Source organism: Pseudopodoces humilis, chromosome 2 (genome assembly GCF_049639895.1).
Source record: "Pseudopodoces humilis isolate 2021_Gansu_Grassland_sample_001 chromosome 2, ASM4963989v1, whole genome shotgun sequence".
NCBI classification, from domain to species: domain Eukaryota; kingdom Metazoa; phylum Chordata; class Aves; order Passeriformes; family Paridae; genus Pseudopodoces; species Pseudopodoces humilis.
The window spans coordinates 6,033,954-6,056,383 of NC_142201.1; the positions used below are offsets into that span (position 1 = coordinate 6,033,954).

General features: G+C 38.3%; 1 protein-coding gene across 16 annotated transcripts in view; it reads right to left on the reverse strand.

Annotated features, from left to right (window-relative positions):
- Window positions 1-22,430, reverse strand: part of KDM6A (lysine demethylase 6A) — a 149,605-nt gene that overhangs the window by 75,824 nt on the left and 51,351 nt on the right. For all 16 annotated transcript variants that reach the window (XM_005526512.3, XM_088051717.1, XM_005526511.3 and 13 more), the window contains exon 5: window positions 1,160-1,218. In XM_005526512.3, coding sequence (XP_005526569.2) covers window positions 1,160-1,218 — 59 coding nt within the window. The remainder of the gene's footprint in view (window positions 1-1,159; window positions 1,219-22,430) is intronic.

Consider the following 22,430-nt stretch of genomic DNA (forward strand, 5'->3'; position numbering starts at 1 on the left):
TCCTATTCTTCTCTTGTTAATTAGAATGCAACAGAATTGCATGGCCTGTACAATACAACAAATGAATGGCATTCATTTCACCACTATCAATAAAAAATGCAGTAAACAGCAAGATAAAATAATCCATGTTTTGCGCTCATGATTTAACCAACTTACTTTAATTTGAAAAATAGAAGTTTATGTACATTATCCCAAGGAAAGCATAAATCTTTTGCCTTAGAGACACATAGAAAGAATTTAAGGAGAGGTGGGGGGAGAAATCCTGATTCACTGTTCCCAACCATCAGTCGGTGGTCACTCATTGCAGCCATAACTGAATCAGGCTTAGCTTAGTAACACAATGGAACTTTCAGTAATCAATCAAGTAGTGAAGTCACACTTACTGTAATAACAGTCTCCACACTGAGTGTAAAAATGCAGTGGCCTAAACACTGCACCTTTCTGACTTTTTCCCCATGAATTAACTCTATCTCCACAGGATCAAACACCAATAGAAGTCTGAGGACCTTTGAACAGAACTCCAGTGACTGAGTCAATTCCACTCTCCACTCATCACTGATAAGTAAAGTAAAACCAAAACCCCAACTGAAACCCAACCTTCCCCCCACCCTCAACAAAAGCCCTGCTCAGTCCTCAAAGCTCTGACAGAAATTACAACTCTTTTAACCCTGAATTTTTACATCAGATTGAAACACTGATTCCATGTGAGCCTCTTGCTTCTCACTTCCCAACCCCTCACATAATGCAGCTCTGTCAAAATTTCTGCCTGCCAAGCAAAATGAAAACAAGCCCCATTTACCACCTCTCTTCCAAGGTTTTTTATAACAGGCTTTCCAACAAACTCAGGCTACAGATTATCAGTAACAACAATTCCCAAAAGCCTGTCGAGTCATTCTGCTCCATTGCCACTACTGAATTGTGTTAAAGGGACAGCAAATTCTTCTCCTGAAGTGCTTTCCTTTTCATGGAACTGTTGTGGCTGCCCCAAGTATGTTACAGTAAGACAGATACTGACCCAGAACAGTGATACCTGCAAACATCGTATCTGTAATAAAATCAAAATTAAACTATTTTACACTCACACTGAACTGAGGGTGAAATAATCACACACTGATGGGACACCACACAATACTGACACTGTCAGCTTATTCCAACTTACCATTGAAAGGCATTGTAATGGAAGTAGACCAAACCAAGGCCATATAAAAAGGCAGCATTCTGTAAAGGAAAGAAACAATGTTTAGAACTCAGGTAGCAGAGAGTTTCCAGTATTTTATCCATCCTTTGATATTTTATCTCCATTATAAGACAAATATATTTAAAATTTGCCTTGAACAGGAAGAGCCCAAAAGAAGCAATGAAAAGATAGGCAGACACTTAAAAAAAAAAAAAGGCAGTGGTTCTCCATGGTCACAAAAAAAGGGGCTATTCTGGCAGAAGGGTAACCACAGCATTCAAGTACTTCTGCATCACAGAAACTGATGTGCTCTATTCTACTTGTACAGCAGCAGGGAAGGAAATGATGGAGTAGAAATATTTGGCAACTTAATATAATAAAAAAATAGTTTATGACCAAGCACCATTTTGTAATCACAATAATTTATGCTCACATAAAAGAAAACAAAGCTACACACTCTAATTTCAGTGTCTAATGTGGAACACTAATTAAACAAATCTGAAAATATGCTTAAGGAGATTTCACTTTTCTGAATACAAAGAAATACAGACCATCAACTTCAAACCTATGACAAACATTTTTCTTCATCATTAATCCAATTTCTATTTCCTATCACCCTATTTGCAAAAGGTAAAAACCAAACCAAAACAACAAAAACCATTCCCCTTCTGCAAACCCATTTTCTCTCAATTTTCTTTTCATATAAACTGTGACTTCTAAAGTGAAATTACTAACCATATTTAATGAATGTTTAACTATCCAGCTCCACAAATAATCATTAAATATTTCCTAAATTAGGAAAAAATAAACAAATTGCTTTTTCTTTTGTAAAGCTATGCCACAGCACATTTATTTTTTATTGAGCAGAATAATCCCATTATTTACAGGAGACACTGTACATGCTGCCTTAGACACATTTTCAGGCTTTTCTCACATAGAATTCTGATTCTCAGAGACCAGGTATGCAACCCAAAAGCTCTGACAATTGGACAAGATCTGGAATTTTCAATTGTCATACACTTCAGCTCCAGATAAATCTCTCTGCCTCTTGCATGCCGTTCTTTAACAAGTCAAGTTTCTAAGCAGTTCCACAAAAGGAATACTAATTATGACTTAAACCAAATCCAAACATAAAAGTTGTAATCAAGTTCTTCCGACAAAATAACTGGTAACCAGAAGACAATTCAAAGAGCAGCATTCATCAGAAAGAGGATCCAGTATGACAGTTTCTGATTATCCCTCATTTGCATCTTCTAAATGCAAATTAAAACCAGGGGAAATGTCAAACATCCTTTCCTGAATGCAGCTGGATCTCAGCTTCAGCAATGGACAGCTTCCAGGAAAATGCGGTGGTATTACCAGGACACTCCAGCACTCAGAGCACTGGAAGATATTAACAGGAGGAGAGGGGAGGGAAGTGCATAAACAATACAAGAGGACACTTTTATACTACCATAAACCCACATTCCTGTTTAATTGAACAAAAGTACAACATGGACACGATAAAGATAAAAGATCTCCAATTCTGTACTCCATGCATGTTTTTTACACATTCTAAGTGTGCTCTGGCAGCAGGAAGATCAGGAAGAAAACAGGCTCAAAAGCTGAGTACATGTAATGCCCTGACTGAAAAGTCATTTTAAATTAAGAAGTAAGATAGATTTTCATGTGTGCAACATGGAAGCCTACAAAATTCAGCCTGCCAGAAGCCTTCACTATCTTCAGGCCAACTCATTTTTGAGACAGAACCTAGCAGGACTGTCCAGTGTCCCCTCTGCTATTTCAAACTCAATAAAGTTTAGATCACTGTAGAGATTGAGAACAACAGTGATAACAAAAATCTTTCATCACCACACTGCAAAATTCAAACAAAAATGTGCCAGACAACTGAAAACTCCTTAATTGGTAAAGAATTTGACTTTTTCTTATGAAACCTATTAGAATTAAAGTTCAAGAAAGTCAGAGATTCAGAAAAATCTCCCTGATATTTTGATACTAAGGGTTAACAATAAACAACATTCAAGGCACAACAGAACCAAGATGTGACTGATTTGTTAAAATGTAATTTATGTATCAAGTTCACTTAAAGCTTTAAGATGGTCCTCACAGCACTACAAATAAACCATCACTGTCCTGTCCTTTGTTCTGTGTCTGGTTTTCCCATTTTTCTCTCATCCTCCTTTGGCCTTAAGCCTTTTGAGAATGACCATCAAAAATATCTCAAGCTGCCGCTCTCTTCTCAATAAAAAACAGGGCAAGATTTAGTATCTGTACCTGTAATACTTCAAATGTAAAGGTGCAAATTCTGAAATGTCAGTATGGATCATGAATTTATCTGTTCTGAAATACCATAGCTCTAACCATATGTATCACCATGTATCAACTGTTTGTTGACCACGTCTAATAAGCTAAGATTAAAAAGTATCTTTTAAACTGCATTTGAACATGGGACAGGATTCACAAGGGCTGGAAGACATCACCACGTCCCAATGTATGGCTGCGCTTTCCCACACAGAATTTAAGGCAAGATACACATGAAATTCATTACTTTTGCAGAATACCACCAAGTTCAACATTCTGGCAAGTTCCTCCTGGCAAAAGCCACCACAACTTCATGCAGATCAGACCAAGTGGGATCATTACCCAAATCTTCATCTACAAAATATCCCTTTAAAATCATAAAATTCTGTTAACCAGGAACACTCCCCATCTTAAGAAATCAGTTGTCAGTTTCCTCTATTAGTTTTGGAAAGTTTCTCCTGAAGGATACCATTCCATGTGGTCCAGTAAAGATTACTCCTGTGATTTAGTCCCTGCTATAAATAGCTGTTGAGGTCAAATTTAAGGCCTCTTTTTCTCTCCAAACATTTTTAAGTGCGAAGCAAAAAACAAAATTATCTTATGATAGTCCTTTCTTCGAACTTTCTAACAACCCTCAAAATTTGTGAAGATCTCATGATAGCAAAACACATTCTTTGGCTACTAACTTCTAATTTAATTTTTATGTTACCAGGTATCTCTTTTCACTAGAATCTTGAGTGAAAAAAAGAGATACAAACCCAGACAGACTGTGCCTCAAATCTGAAGCTGAATGCTTGTGTTTTTTTCATTCTACAGCCATGCTACAAACAGAGATAAATCAGAAATGCTATTTCCAAGCTGACATAATTTACATTTTCTATGAACTATCAAAAAATGTTAAAATGTTTCATACCAACCACTAGATGGCTCAAATAACTCTTTCCATTTTCCACTCTTATGCAATTGAAGGAAATTGTCAAGTTGATACTGTGCATTCTGCTACTTACATGCACTATTTAATGCTGAGCAACATTCCAAATTTATTTGCCAAAAGAGTGTGGTATATACATTATGTCAACAGGTAACTCAGAAAGCAAGAATGTATTTGTATGCATCTTTTTATGTATCTGGTATGAATAAGCACATTTGAAGACTTTTTGGTCTTGTTTTTTTTAAGCGATCAAGGAAAAAAAAAATCACCAATGAGAAAGACTCCACCCATCTCACAGGCCTTCTATGGAAACTCAAATAACTGGTTTATAGGTTCTTTGAAGCAGAAGATGGAAACAGATCCCCAACATTCCATGTGTTCTGTTCTCGAGGCATTTCATTTCAAGTCCACACAAAGCCTTTTTCTCCACCTTTCAAGGGTGCAGCCAGCAGGTCCCACAGAAATATGTCAGCACACCAGGGACACTGATCTATAAACACAGGGGCACAAAAATGCACCTGGTCCTGGCCAACAATGGCTATCCCCACAATCAGATCACAAACAACCATCCTGGACTCGCTCTACCAATGTGTGGCTGCCACATCTGGATCCAGATGTTTTTCACCAGCAACGCACTGATCTGCCACACAGTTGAGACCCCGAATTGGTGTTTTATAAACACAGGAATTAACTTAGAAGTTATGCTTGCAAATGAAAATCTGCTCGATGGGCACATCTAGAGAGTCAGAGAGAGTAGAATAAGACACTAAAAACTCCAAGATTTTTTTGCCCAGTCTCAGGGTAGCATCCAGCCAGGTCCTTCCAATTTAAAAGTGAATAGTTTTTGCCGAAGTTCCCAGCACTGCTGATTCATAAACATTCCCTAGCACTACCTCTCTCATTTGTGCTGACACAATCATCTTTAGAGTACTACAGCCAGCTGGATGCCAGAAGTGATCTGAATTATTAGTATCTAGGTAAAAGGGATTTTTTAACTGGATCAGTTTCCCAGGCAAATTCATTTGTGGAACCCCATTAAAGGCATAAGCGCAAATAAAAGACTGGTACACAAGTAAAAGCTCTTTAAGCCTATACTGCTTCCACCAAAATGTCTATCAAACCTACAATGACTTGACACATCACTGAAACCTCCAAAATCACATGTAAATATTTCACTTGAGAGAAAACAACATCTATGGGTCAGTACAAGATGGATAAAAACATGAGATAACATTACAGCCTCCTGCCAGCCTTCTTCATGCAGGTTCTTGGCTGGGGACACACACAGGCAATGCACCAGTTCATCTCTCTATATATGTAATTATCTCCAAGGTGGGTTCCAGACTCTTTCCCATGGTGCCCAGTGATGGGACAAGGAGCACTGGGCATGAACTAAAGAAGTTTCACCTCAACGTGAGGAAGAACTTCCCATGGAGGGTGAAAGAGGTCTGGAACAGCTGCCCAGGGAGGACACAGAGTTCCCTCTCTGGAGACATTCCAGACCCATCTGGACACACCCCAGTGTCTCTGCTCTGGGTGTCCCTACCTTGGCAGAGGGTTGAACTGGATGATCTCCAGAGGTCCCTCCACCCCTGACTATTCTGTGATTCTTTGTGACTCCATGGAGAAGGGATAGATAAAGGTAAAATAAACCTTTCCTTTAATTAGAAAGTTGATATTTAGGCAGAAATCAGAGTGTATCCCACCATACTATATAATAACCGAAACAGATGAAAAAAAAAAATTCCCATGTAGTTGGTTAGTGGAAGCCTGAAAAAAACTATGGAAAAAAGATGACATTTAGCACTCATGAAAGATCAGTGACTGCTTTTCACTTGCTTACTACTGACAGGAATCAAGAAGTCTTTGATGACATATTTAGATTGCATCCAGCAGGGTCTGACTGTCCCTTCCTGAGCTGCCCCAGAGCCCACATCACACCAGGCTGCACAAGACACACATGGGCAGGCAGCCACTGCTCCTCCAAAAACCTCATCAGGAAAACGAGGTTTTACAGTTTATGTTGTATCCTGTGGTCACAGGGTCCATCAGCCACCTGTTCAAAGCAAAAGAACGGTTTTTGTGCTTAAACATGTGAGTATGTCTATTTCTTTAATGAAATAAAAAAAAAAAGGAAAGGAAGGAAGACGAAGTTTTGACACTATGGCGCCTAATTCTTCCTCCTGACACTACTCAATACAGAGTAACAGCTCCCTGTAGAGTCTGTACCAAATAAAATATTCCACTTAGGCCCCTGTTCATAAACAGTTCCAGGCCTTTGGGAGCTGACAGGCTCTAGCACGGTGATTATTTGTGCTGAGAAGAAAGAGGGGAGGGTTCAAATAAAATTTGGTGAAATTTGTATAAACATGAAAAAGAGAGCTACTTATCTACATGTGCTGTAAGTCCCAATCACCTGCAAAAATACTAAGGAGCCAGTGTGTATCGCAAATTAGGATCATTAGTTTTGTCTTCTTCAAGGTCTTCAAGAAGTTTTATGGTACCTGAGAAATCATCACATTTATACAGGATTTTTAAATACAGCTATCTCTTAACGTGCCTGCACAACTCTGCTTCTTTAGTAATAATCATAATATTCCAAAATTTGATACTGGCTGTGTGTCTGCCTCCCAGCCATATGAAAGCAATTAAAATATAAAAGTCATTATTCCTGTGACAAATATATTCTGTCATATCTAGTATCTTGGTAAATAGCTACAAAGTAATCCCTCATTTTCTTGAGGAAGATCTTTTCTGAGAGTAAATATTGCCAAAATACACCTACTCCTTCCAGAAGAAATTTTTCTTAATTCCTAAAAACTACCTTTTTTATGTGACAGAAAAATTCTTACTAGAAATTAAGCAGAAATGAAAACAAACAGAAATCAAACAAAAATTCCACACCATCTACAAACTGTGAGGTTTTTTTCCCCTTGTAACTAGTAATCTGAAATTACTATGCGGTCCTGGCCATCCTACCCATCTCCTCTTTAGGAAAGACAGTACACTTATCCTTTGAAATTTCCCAGCAGTGCTGCATTTCCACATCCCCCTCTGAATGAAAACTACTCTTTTCACTTCTTGGGAACGTGGCTGCCCCACCGAAACACTTCTGTCCCCACATTTTTATCTCATGGACTAAAACACATATGGCAAGACCTGTGTGAACAAGCTGAAGTGGGAGCTTTGTTATCCTCCAAGTGGCTTTCCAGCACTATCTTTAAACAAAAACTTCTTGACACACAGGGAAGGACAGGTACATCAAGACAAGACTACTGGAAAATTCCTGAAACCCACATACAGTAATTAATTCAACAGACATTCATTATTTCAAGCCCTCCTGATTAATACACTGGGTTACAACTATTTTGTAGGGAGTACTGTCCTATGAAAATAACAAGCTGATAAAAAAATACTAAGTAACTCAAATCCTCTTCACTGATGATGGAATCTATGCAGTTTTGCAAACCACTCTATTTCTTTATCCATAAATAAACCTAGGTCCGCTGGCAAAATGGACTTCTGATCAACTAGTGTACCTCCAAGTTTGTCACACAAATAAACAACCAAGCGTCTAAATTGTGATCACTGCTATGGGAATCTAACTTAAGTGCCTTAAAATATTTCACTTGATATAAACATCTTCATTTTTCACTTGGTAGAAATATTCTCAATAATTTAAGTATTTTAACAAGAAACAGAATTTTTCTGGCATGAATCAACTGAGCAAAGGTGTTGTGCAACACACAAAGGATTAAATTCACCTTGACAGACATTTTATACAGATGATTCATCTAACCAGATTTAATACTCTCCCTACAGATTCCCTGAATGCTGTTAACGATCACAAAGCTTCTAATTTATTTTGTATGATACATGACTTTACTAAAAAACACCCCCCTAACTCCAAACAGCCATACTTGACACTGGATGCTTTATAACTCCGTCGATTTATCCAATGTTTGCACAAAAAGAGACAATCTCTCTGGAGATCCCTAGTCCAACCCTCTTCTCAAACAAGGGACAAGGATGCTGTCCAACTAGGTTTTGACTGCCTCCAAGGACAAATCCTCTAGGCAACCTTCTCCACTGTTCAATCACCTTCACAATTAAAGAAATAAATACATTTCCATATGTTTAATAGGAATTTTTTGTTTTCTAGTTGTGCCTGCTGCTTTTCCTTCTTTGACTAGGCACCACCAAGGAGATTCTGGCTCTGTTTATTTGTAAAACTGGGTAAGACACTCCAGAGCCTTCTCCAGGCTGAACAAGCACAGCTCTCTCAGCCTCCAGTCCCTGTATGAGAGATGTTCTGTGCCTTTTACACAGCGTCATGGACTTGTTCCACTATCTCCCCACTCTATTCTACCTGGAAGCCCAGCACCAGGCCCAGAACTCCACATGCAGCTCACCAAGGCTCAGCTGAGAGGAGAGATCATCCCTCAGCTTGGTGGCCATGCTCCTCCTTATGCAGCCCAGGATGCCACCGGCTGCCTTTGCTGGCTCATGGCCACCTCACGTACCAGGACCTTTCCTGCAAAGCTGCTCTCCAGCCTCCAGCCCGTGCTGGGGCACTGGGTTGTTCCTCCAGAGACAAAGGATTGGCCTCTGTCAAACAGCAGGAGACTCCTGGGGGCTGTTCAGCTCCCTCTGAAGAACAGCACAGCTGTGTCATCCCCTCCCAATTTGGGACTGTAACCCTGCTGAAGGTGCACACTACCCTGTAATGCAGAGCATTAACCCAAGGTGCTGAAGAGCACTGGTCCCACTCTCAACCCATGGGGTAAACCACTAATGGCTGGCCTCCAGCTGGACTTTGTGGTATGTCCTGCCACTGGGTGGAATAGAGTTCATTTTCTTCTTAGCAGCTGGCGCAGTGCTGTGCTTTGGATTTAGGATGGGAATGATGTAAGCACACAGACATTTCAGTTGTTACAAGCGGTGCTTGCCCTAAGTCAATACTTTTCCGTGTCTCAGGGAGGCAGAAGGCTCAGGACAGCTGATCCAGATTGGGCACAGGGATATCTCATCCCATATAAATGTCCACTATATAAAAACAAAGGAGATGGCCAGGAGGGGCTGATGACTGCTCAGTGCATGGCTTTTTCCTTTCTTTCTCTCCTTTTAGTTAAAATCATTATTATTGTTAATATTACCATTAGTATTACTGTGTTATAATTTGTTTCACTTCAAATAAACTGGTTTTATCTCAGCCCACATAGTTTTACCCTTCTTTTTTTCCCCAATTCTTCTTCCTTTCCCACCAGGGGGAAAGGAGGTAGTGAGCAAGTGGCTATGTGTTACTAAAGCTGCCACTTGGGATTTGACCATGACAGAAGCTGGTCACAATCCTCTGAGCCCGGGTGAACCAGTTATCAGTCTACCACACCGACCACTTACCTAGCCTGTGTTTCATGAGTGTATTATATGAGGCAGTGTGGAAAGCCTTACTAAAATAAACACAAACAGTATCTGTGGCTCTCATTCCCTCCACCAAGTTACTCACTGTGTTGCAGCCAGCCATCAGGTTCATCCAGCATTACTTCTCCTTCATAAATTCATGGTGATTACCTCTAGTGACTTGCCTGCCCTGAATGTGCTGGAAACAACTTCCAGGATAATTCACTCTATCACCTTTGCAAGGATGGAGGTGAAGTTGACTGGTCTGTAGCTCACAGGATCTTCCTTCTTGTCATTCTTAAGGGCAGGAATGAAATTTGCTTTATTCCAGGCCTCAGGAACCTTCCCCATTACCATGACCTTAACAGGATAATTGAGAGTGGTCTCACAGTGACAGAGATGAGTTCCCTCACCACTCACTGATGTATCCCAGTACGTCCCACGGACTTGTAGATACTTGTTTGGTTAAATGTTCCCAAACTTGATCCTCTTTTGAGAGCAAATCTTCCTGGGTCCAGACCTGCTGATTGGTCTCAAGGGCCTTGAAGGTGAGTAAAGTAAAGCCCAAAGTGCTTATCTGAAGTACCTCAGTGTTTGCCATATCCATTGTCATTTGCCTTATTTAGAAGGAGACCTGCATATTCTTTCATCTTCCTTTTGCTGCTGATAACTTGCAGAAGCTCTCTTGCTGCTCATCACATCCCTCACCAAACTGAACGCCACGTGGGCTTTGGTTTTCGTTATGTGATGCTTGGATGATCTCTCTGTATTTCTCCAATCATCTATCCTTGCTTCTGCCTTCTGTATGCTTCTTTCTTATGCCTGAGTTCTGCCAGAAGCATCTTGTTCATCCATGCAGGATTCCTTTCCCTTTTACCCATCCCTCAAGTCAGGATGAACTGCTCTTGAGCTTGGACAAAGTTATTATCAAAAACAAATGTGGACCAAAGAAATTATCCCATCATGCTGTCCTGTAGGCACTTCCTTATTTTGCTAATACCCTTGAGGTGGGGCCCAAACATTGATCAGCACTGAACAGCTAATTAAACACTGACCAGGTCTTCTCAACTTCTGCTTTTCTTTGTTGAGTACTGCTCTTATTTCATATTTACTAAAGGGTTTTAGCTTTCCTCTTTCCCATCCTGTGACCTCACAAAAATCTATTAGATCTCACAAATGTTTTCAAAGTACAGAAACTAATGCCGGCTTATGTACACACAAAGTTTTCTGAAACTTTGTTGGACTATGACATCTGGGCAGTTTATTGGAATGTTTTACTCTCTTTCACATGGCAAGTGATCATCTCCATTTACATCCATCATCTTCAAAACATTTTATCAAGTAGAACTACTAGCATGGAATTTTCTGTCCTTGATTCACCGTTTTCCCAACCCATTCCAGCAAAGATAGGAATCCCACTGAGTTGACAAGTAGCCCCATTATTTCCCTGTCAGTTTCTCACTGCTGGAGAATCACTAGTGTTGGAAAAAAGCCTTACTATCATTAATTACACAGCTGCTCTACCTCAGGCACTTCACAGAAAATGGGAGTGGAGAAGCTGAATATGCCAAGGCATGAATGACTATAAAGAGATTCAAATACACACAAACAAACCAGTAAAAACCAAAGGAAAATAATTACAAAAATTAAATGACAAAACTCTCCATGGTTTATCCCCTCGAATCTTAAGCCACATTATGCCAGGCAGTAACAAAATATCCAGCTGAATCTGGACCTCTGCTTAATGGAAAAATTCAAAGGTTAATTTTTAACCAAGTCCCCTAAGAATGCTGTTGCTGCTTTTATGTTGTTCTTTCCAGCTGAGTAACTCTTGAACCTGTTAGCTGCCTTCAAATGAGTTTTAGAGAAAGCAAGACTTCTCAGAGATGAAGAACTGTGGAGGAATGCCACTGAAAACGCCTGTTAGGTGGGAAACAGAACCCCCTAGCAAAGGCCTACTTTCAGAAAGCACATAGAGCTTAATTACTCTCTCCTCTTTGGGAAAAGAGTTAGCTCAGTAGCACAGCTTTAAATCAAGCATGTGCTTTTCCTGCTCAGAGATGCTGTGGGAAACAAGATGTCATTCAGGATGCTTCACTAGGAAAACTAGAGGAATTTCAGTCTGCCTAAGTGGGAGAAGGAAGGACGGAAGGTGTGAAAGGACAACAGACACCAGCTCGTCATTGCCCAGGCTTCATTAGCTCCAGCATAAAAACAGTTTGTTCTGTAAACTGCAAACTGAACAAAATCCCATATTTGGAACAAAATTCCAAGTATCAGCTTTAGAAAAAAACCTCACTAGTTGTTTTGATCTTGACTTTATATTTACATTAATCAGTAACATCTAAAAAATGAAAGTGTTATCTGATAGCATATTTTGGGGTATATATTTTATGTATTCTTACAAATGTATCAAAAATTAAAATAAAAATGTGTCAATTTTTAAAGGTTTAAGAACTGAAATGCAAGATCATTGATTAATGATTGCTAGTTAGGGATCAATCAATTATTACTGAAAATGATTGTCCAATTAAGACTGTAGTTGGTTAAGTAGTGATGGCTAATTGGTGTTCTAATTGGTGATTTGCTGTTTTATTTGTTAGAATGTACAAATACTTAAAATGGGATACAAGAGCCAAGGCAGCAGGCCCACATGACAGGCAGCTGGGGGAGCAGACTGGATGGCCAGCAGCCAAGAGCAGAGCAAAGCAGCTGGGCAGCCCACCAACCATTCCCACAGAGCATTTCAATTCCATCAAATCATCATTTCTTAACAGAAAACTGTACCTCAGTAAATTTTCAGCCCACTCTGTGAATATATAGACTAGTGAGTTTAGAGCTGTCAGTTTCTAAAGGCAAAACAAACCAAGAAAAAATACAAACAAGCCAAATGACAGGACACTTCTTTTGCCCTCCCTATCTCTGCTTATTCTGCACTGCAGCTCTTTCCTCCTCTGATCCAGAGCTCAGGTTTCCTCATCCTCCCTCACTAATCCCTCTTCTTACCATTGCATCACTGTTGCTGTACCTGACTATACTTAATTACTTCTGTCAACAGTTTAATTTCAGAAAAATTAACTGCAAATTGCAAATGGAAACACCACTACTGTCCTGGATTTGAAACGGAAACATTTTTTAAATCCACTAATGTTTCTACACTTCTGAAGTACCTACTACCCCACCATACTACATAAGAAACCTCTCAAAGCTGGTAGCTTTAAAATCTCTTCCTCCGTGGCAGTTTATTCCTAAACTCAGCTGACAGCCTGAAGGAGGAGAGACAAGAGGACAAGAAGAGGGCAAATTAACCAATGCCATCAAATGGGGGTTTCCTCCTTCTCTGTTAATTCAATGTTCTTTTGCAAATCTCAGAGAGCTCTTCTTTAAAGACACCTTGCTGAGTTCCACAAATTAATTTTACTTTATAATTGCTGCTCCTTGGTGTGACTGGACACCCCTTACAAGAGTCAGCAGAATTCCTTTTTAACCTGTCTATGTGGTAGGTGTAGATTCACCCTCCCTCCCGTCTGTCTCCTCTGCAAACAGCTCTTGGATATGCTTTGATCATTTATCTGAAATTTCACTCTTCTGTTCTGCTTTAGAGAGAAGGATGACTGGATCCTAGAAAAATGTCACACTGAACTATACTTATCCTTTATATAAGACCAACCTTTCCAGTATAGGCTTCTATATTGTTCTTTATTAAATCAAATACTGTTTGGGCTTTTAACTTTCTACTTTCTCTAATACTAAGGCCAGTTCCCTCAAGATCATAAGCTGTGAGATGGTAGATATAAATACTTTCAAATACTACTGTTTAAAAATATCAACATGCCATATGAAACTGAACCTGGTATCATAATTCTCCAAAATCTTTTTCTATACTTTAAATCTGTATCATTCAACATACAAAATTTATCTTCTATTTTAAAATACAAATATTCACTTTCACTTTCAATCATTAAAATCATTACACCAGCCCCACGCCGACAACTTTCCCATGACTCTAATATATACCAATTTACATTTATTTTACATCAAAAATGTGTTTTTCTTTTCCATCTTTTCTGAAGATGTGATTACTCTACAGTGTAAGCTGAATCTACCTTCTTATTTAGAGTAACATTTTAAAAAAATACAGCTTTCTTACACTGTCTTCTAAAGTCCAGTTGTCTATTATCAAGCAATTTCAGGACCATTTCTCAACTGCAGATATCAAAGATGAAGTAAGTCACAGCCACAGAAAGACAGTTCCAGGCCATGAAGTCAATGATGTGAGCAGCTTCATAAACCTGGGATCATCACCTTGTGGTCACTCAGCAGATCTCAAAACGGGAGGGCATAATCATCCTACCTGGAAATTATCAATCTCTTTACAGCACTTTGCTTAACAAAAGAAGAAATCTGTCTCTCAAATCTACCAGAGAACAAAAACTAACACAGGAAGATTTTGGGGAATTAAGGGTACATAAGTACTGCTCTGCTGTAACTCCCAACACAAATTACAAAAAAATTTACTCCTTGGGAGATAAACCACGGTCATAGAACGCCTGCTCTGATAGACAGGGAACATGGCAGGCAGGAACCCTAAAAAGGGCTCTTCATCATTAACATCAGGGTAAAGAAGAAAATACAAATTTGTTTTCTGGAAGGTCCAATTTGTGCTTGATGTCATGCAGAAGCATTTAGGACAATAAGTTTTGTGATACTTATCTCTTTTTAACATGTTTTCAGTATTACATTTGATCCAGTCCTTGAACTCAAACACATCTACTTTAGGATAGGCTTTAGGTAGACCAGGCCATATTTAATTGTTTGAGGTGGTAATTAATTACTTATCTAATTCTACCACATTCTACTTCTCAGTTTCTCTTAATAAAAATCACTTTTTAAACATGTTTAGTGTCTTCACTATGTATCTGGCCTCCAACACTTTTCAGGTCTAAAATTCAGATTCTTATTGGTAAGCAAAGACAAATCTCAGGCTAACAATCTGTTTAAGTCCTGTCTTATTTACCTGCACTTAAGTCAAGTGGGAGTTTCTGTATCAAGGATTTTGCCTTAACCTGCCTTTATAAGATCTGTGACTTTCTTAGACACAGCCACCCCACCCTTCAGTCTCTGTTTCTAGAAGCCAAATCTACAAAGTGCCTCAGGAGAAAATCAACGCTTCTGGATTTACCTGGGTTTGATAGCCCAGAACAATGAATTTTTCATCTCACACTTGACTGACACAGCACAGACAGGAATTTTTTTTCCACTTAGGACAGAGCAATCCCATGTCGACACAGCAGATTATTTGGGACATTCTTCCCAATGATTATGAAACTGTTGACCACCTTTTCACAGCCAGAACAATGAGTCAAACAACGGACAAAAAACGGAACAAATCAGTGAAGACGCTGCTCCAATCCTCAGTGATTTCCTGGGTTCCAGACATGTAATAAAGTCCAAGCCCTGGCACTTGCTCCTGAGCTTCAATCACTAAAACATCTTGAAACACACACATCTCCCTGTCTGTATGTATAGGCTGTAAGACTAAGAATACACAACCAGAATTCCATGGGAAGATAAAAAATTAAGGTTTCAGGAGGTTAGTTAACAGGGAACTCAGAAAGATGCCACAGAAATTAGGAGCAACATGTCTAGCAAAACAGAATTAGGAAAACCACTGTACAGAAGCATATAATTCCAAAAATACCAGTTGTGTTCCTTTAGAGCCATTTTTATTTTGGACTGTTTTTCCAATCAGCATTTAATATTTATTCTCCGTTTAAGAAAAGTTGCCTTCCTGTGACAGCACCCATCGGGGTTTTTCTTGACCTCACATGCAACATTCATCATCTGTTTGCTTCAGTTGGCTCTTTAATGAAAGCCCAGGTCAGGAAAAATCCCCAGCAAGCAGAACCTACAGGTTCTCTCTCTATAAAAGACAACATTACAGCCATGGTGATCCAGGAGAGACTCTAAAGTTCTGTCTGACAACAATGCACAAGGAAGAAAGTTTAGTAGAGAAAAAGACTTACACTCCTCTGAATCTCACTCATCCTGAGTGAAATGAAGTGCCTTCAAGACAAGCTTTTCCTACATGACTCACACAGACAGAGGGCTCTGTTTGCCCAGATTTTGAGATCAAAACCAGAATGGAGACAGGATTATAATGCTCCATTATGAACTAGATGGATGATTTCATTTATATTTCTGTATTTTTATGGATTTCAGGGAAGAAAAGAGATCATGTACTGAAATTCTTGATTCTTGTACAGCCTCACAGAGTAATTCTGCTCCGGACAACATCCAATGATTGCATTCAATCAGAAATCATCCTTCCTGTGCAGAAGGCACAGACTATGCCAGTAAATGGAAACACAACTACCAGAGCTGATCCTGGAGAGATGGGACAGGTTATCATACAATTCAGAAGTAACGCTGAACTTTTAAAATTGCTGTTGCAGTTGCATGTAACTTCATTCCCTTCTCTATCATTATTTTAAGCCTCCCCCTGGCAAGAATACCATTCCAACCTCCAGTGATTTGTGGTTCAAAGGTTTCTAAAGGCAAACAAAATGTCTTTGTCTTTAATTGCTTTTAATGGATTTTTCTTCCCTGAATTTGTTCAGCTGCGTTTTGAAACAATTAAAACTGTCTGCAGCATTCTGTAAAAGTACTGCAACTTTCCATACAACCAGAGATACAAAACCTTCTGAAAGATGCAGCAGGCATGAATTTCCTGCAGCAGCTGACAAAGAACAGAAAACACAGAAAATACCATTAGGCCTTGTGTAAAGACATTCCCCCTTCTATGTCACCCCCATGGCTTTCCATCCCTTAGCTTTAACAAAAGTATTTCAGAATTATAATAAACTTATCATCTTCTTCCTGTCTAAACTGCAGATATGACTGAAACCCATATCGATTTCCACAGTGCTTACCAGGACTGGAATCAGATTTTCCAGCTTGTTTTCAGAAAAAGTTCATGAAGTTCTGATTACATCACTGAGATACTGGGAATCAGATCTGTGCCTGATCCTAATAATCAAGAGTCCAAAAGGTACATAAATGAAATGGAACCCAATATTCCTCAGGAGGAGAGAAAACAAGACCTGAAGTATTTTTGGAAAACATGTTAAACAGCATCAATATAGTTATGATGTCTGCTAATACAGCTCTATTGCTGTTTTTCTGATGACCCTGAGAATTCTGAAAAATCTAAATCAATGTCTCAGTAAGAAAAATACTAAGCAGAACTTAATGCAAAAATGAAGACTGAATGAGGAAAAAAGGAAAAATAGTTACATTTATTTCAGAGCACAATCATGCTCAAACAAAAATCTAAAACCATTTTGAATTGTCTGCCTTTTCTTCAAAGCATGACCTTATTTGCCTCACACAGGCTACTCACAGACTCTTTATGGAGACCCCAAGCTCTTTGTCCCCCAGTCCTCCCACCTGCTGCCTTCTCTATCTATTTGCACTAGATCCACTCACACTTCCACCACTCCTCTCCCACCCACACCCACCACATGGAAGAGGCTGAATCTGCATCCCTCAGAAAAGGAGGAAAGGATGCAAGCTCAATACTTTAATTAGGTATATGCTTGAAAGAGTATTTTAAAAAAAGCCCAGAACTGAGATGCCAGTTCCGGAGAGAGCAAATTCAGAAACACAGGATTTGCAAAATAAAGCAATTATTTGTTTCTAAAACTCAGCAAACATTTCCTCTTTTTAAAGAATGGAGCTTAAAATGTAAAAGAACCATTTCTGAAGACAAGCCATTCATTAATGAGACACTGTATCACACTACAGATCAAACAGGAATCTACAAACTAGAAATATGAAAACCAGGGTGATGGGCTTTTTTTTAACCTTTTCCTTGCAAGGAAATCATACAGAGTACCAAGTTACTGTGCCATTACTGTGGCTTCTGCAAACAACAGCCTTTTGAAAAAGCACCACAAGCATTTCCAAAGTAATTGTTTATATTTAGAAAAAGAGACATTTGGTCATTCGATGTTATTAACATTCAAGTATTATTCCTCTCTGCTGGAGATGCATTCCCTGTTCAAGTCAGAATGTTCTGCTCAACTAAAAACGCCTCTCTCTGAGCATTCTGAATTGATGAGTTTCTCCACTGCCACACTTCAGCACATCTAATATTTCAGCATCCTGAATCCTCATCCTAGGGACTGAAGAAGGGAGGCATGCTATTAATCTAAATACTAGCACATGAATGATGACAGTTTTTATTCTGCACAAAGGAAACTTCTGCAGCAGGAGAATTCAACGTGAATGAAAAGCTTTTCTGAAGAGACTTTTCCATCAATCCTGACGATACTTGTGTTATTTCCACCCTGAGTGTTTGGGCTTCTAGACAGGGATCACATATACAGAGGAACAAGAGGAGAATTCCTGCTGAAATTCCAGGGTGAAGTCCCCATTAGAAAATGTAATGAACATTGTTTGGAAACAAATGCCATTTTCAGGGTGAGGCGAGAGTGCTCCCTCTGAGATTCTGTCTTGCCTCCTCCTCCCTCTGATCCCAACAAATTTCTCCCCAAAGCACATTATTTCCTCTTTAACATTTCAGTACATCAGATTTTTCTTCTGAGTTCTTATAAATCCATTGATTAAAAGGTATGAGTAGCTTAATGCACACTAAAAAATAAAATCAGAACTGCAGACATTGAAATAATATATTTTTTCTAATTTAGGGCAAATGCAAAATATTTCTAATTAGAGTAACACGAGTGCTCCCTAAAAATATCTAAAGCTGGTTGGGAGCCAAACAGGTACATGGGGTTTACGTGCAGAGGGGGATTCCTTTGTTTTGTGTGATGGCAGTTAATAGAGACACTTAAAAAAAGCTAATTTAACAAATTTATCATGAGGTAAAAGACAACATGTCAAAATTGATTAATTAAATTTGCCAGTCATATTCTTTGTAAGATTTTATATCACATCTTTATACCTTTCAAGGAGAAAGAATACACCCTCCTGTCATAATTTCATTCCATAATTCATCTAGTAAGAGTTAATTATTAGATCCTTGTATAATTTTCTTGTACACACAATTGGACATGCTGCAATATTTGTCTGTATTAACAACTATCATGTTTTGATGGGACTAGCTAAGAATTCTCTGCCAGAGGGACCAAATTTCAGACACACACATACCCACACCTCCGCCACAATACACAAAACCCCAACCTGTAACTCTTAAGATTTATTACTCCTTAAGAAATACCTTGATAAACGTATGTTCTTTTCTAAACTAGATCAGTTGTGCTTTCCTCTTATTAAACAGCATGAAATAACACATTTCCTTCTTAATCTTTCTTGCTGGCATTAGTTTCATATATTTTATTAAAAAAAAAAGATACTTCTTTCAACTTGTCTGCTTTACTGACTTTCAAAAAATTACATTTATTTTAGCATGCAATGCTCAAACATCTTTTTCTTAAACCCAAATACATTTATTAATTTGCTGTATTTTTGTGCATTTTATAGAGAACTAAGTCTTATTGGCAACACAATCTCATTACCTCTCCAGCATTCCAGCATTTCCCTTTATTTATTAATAAATTTCTCTGAAGTATTTTGAAGGCATATGCCTAATTCTTTTACCATTAAGAGACAGAATTCTAGTCTTGATAAACACTGTTTGCATTTAAAAATCCCAATTTTTTCATGTCACAGATTAATCACACTAACTGATCACAGCTATGGATTTGCTGACATAACCCCACTTACAGTGTTACCAAATCTAGCAAGCATTTCAATAGAGAAAAGAGATTATAAGGTACACAATTCACAAATTTAGCCCTTCATTTAGCAGTCTTCATACTCCAAATTTCTCCTGGGTCTTTTTAACAACTTTTCTCTTTTCCAGTATCTTCTTAAATTCAGTTTCCATAAACCATGACATACTAAAGGGACAAGCTCATGATCTAAACATATTAATAATCTTTAAAAATTTGTCATTATGAAGATGGTGTATCTGCTGCATTTTATTTTTCCCACTCTTTTTGTTTTGCCAGTAGATCTCAGGATCAAAGTGAAATTTTCACCAGAACTGCTCTCATCCACTGCACTCCCAAAACCTAATTATTATGGAAAATATGCTCTCTTCTATTTTTTATCAGCATTTCAGTAAAAGACTTTGTGCACTTGCTAGATCCTTTATTACGGTAAACCCCTTTATTTTGTGACAGTAAATTTTTAAGCTATCTGCAGTAACAGCTACATACATTAAAAAAAATATCTTTGTTGTTTAATTACTGGGAGTGGAGTCTCGGTCATCTTAGCTCATTTTCCCCTTGCCAGGGGCTCTCCAGCAAGGTCAGGGGAACAAAGCTCAGTTTTACCAGTTGAAGCACTGCTACTGTCTTTTGCTCCACTCTGAACATGTCTAATTTTTATTATCTGTTTATCTAGCTCTCTGAGTGATCCTCAGTGCTTCACACTCTACTTCCTTATTCCTTCCTCAAAACAGAGGCCATCCAGGCCCTTTGATGGAGAATGATACCGGGCTCCTCACCTGAACAGTTCCTTGGATTATTCTTTTACTTTGTAATCTGTCACAGCATGCCTGGTGAATTTATGACACAGAGGTTGCTGTTAGGGAGAAAGCTGGCAAAAGTCTCAGTTCAGATCTCCCACAATCCACTCTGGTATTATTCTATATATACACCTTCCTCCCTTCTCCCCATATGCTCTTAGCCCTAAAGTTTGCATTTTCTTTTCTCATTTCCTTTTCATTCTAATTCTCAGCAAGGCCAGAATTTTCCTTCCCCCACATCCTGCCATTCTTCCTTCTAGACACATTTTCCTCTTCCTCTTATTATTTGTTCAATCTCACTTGACCTTACAGATTTTTCTTTCCTCAACCTTCCCCCTCCCCTTTTCTGCTTTTCTTTTTATGGACACGATCACTTCCCATCCTGTATTATCACACAGTATCCGACTCAGACTAGTTCCAGACTGCTTTCCACAACAGTCTCCTGGAAAACGCTTATCCCCATTAAATCCCATAAAAATGCTTTTTATCTCCATTATGATCACCCACTCTCATCAGTATCTAAAAATTAGGACAAAATTATCTCTGTTTTTCATTTGCTGTTCCATAACACATAATATCATCATGCTTGTCTCCCCCTTACAGTCTACAGTAGAAGTCTTGAAAGTATTGTTTTTCAGTTGTATTTTATACCTTCTCAAAACTAAGCAGAATGTCTTCATCAAAATCCTTCAAGTGAAAGAACTGAAATCCAAAAACTTGTTTTAGTCACAAGTGAGGGGTGGCACAGAATCCCATGTGCTTCACTGACAACCATTTTAGTGTCAGGCAGAATTAAAGAGCATATAGAAGGTATTATTAATATCTTCATGCTTCAGAGACATTGTATATTTATTTAATTCCTGATTTTAGTTTCCACTTTCTGATTCTCCATTTCCACTTTCTGTTTATTCTATTCCTACCCTATCACTGTGATTTGCAAATACACCCTGAATTTCAGGTTTTTAATGTACCCATCTCTAGGTCACTGCTGTATCACCCAGCTCCTTTTGCAATGTCTTCATCTCAACAAACTTCACCTTCAGTGAGAATTTTTGAAATTTGCTTTCCTGATCAGTTTTTCTTAACATTTCTCCAATTAAGCATCCTCTGATCAAAAGGATTGGTTCTTTTTGTTTTTCTGTAGGTACTCTGTGTTGCTATGGGGGAATAATTTATATTAAAGCATTTTTGTCTAGTTTTAAAATGTTGTTCTCAGAGGACCCTTAAGAGGAAATGTATCTCTTTATATGGAATATCCATACTCTATAAAAAAAAGTTTCAAAAACCTAAGGGCTTGAATAAAAAAGCAGTGTTCACAAACCATCCTACTTCTTCAACTTTTGTTCCAGCAGCATGTCTGTTCCAGCAATTTCTACTGATCCTGTACAACTGCACTGTTTCAATTAATCCAAGCATTTATATCTAATTAAAAAATAATGAAATTTTTGATGAATTCTGTTTAAAAAACTACTTGGTTTTTTGAGTTTACTGCAGAAAATAAAACAGTTGTGAGTCAATGAAGTGGAAAATTGCTGTCTTATAGAGGATCTCCAAGGTGCAAAATGTTCTCTTATTTGCTGTTATCAGTATGTCTAGTAATTGCTTTTTGTCCAACTGTTTATAAAGGGAGAAACAGACTTACAGTCTGGAGAAAAAGAGACAGTAAAACAGACAAAATTAAAGAATTACGTTTTTTTTAATTATTTTCCTATTTTATGGCAGCATTAAGGAAACATACCAAAAAAAGATAAAAAGTAGAGGGATGAAAAAAAAAGCTGCATAAAACAATTAAAACACGCAACAGGTCACATTTAAAAACTAACATCTGTGGTCTTCAGTTACTTTAGCTCTTTGGAACAAAAAAGCCTTTTTACTAATTACAAGGGTTTTAGCCATAAGCTTGAGAAATTTCTACATAGCTCTAATTATAGAACAGCATTTTAAAATATTACCTGGCACTCAAATACACTTTAGATCAACATAAAAAGGAGTGTTATAAAATTGCTTTCTGCAACAAACCAACAACAGCACAGACTGAGATCACATCCCTCTTCCCTGATTAG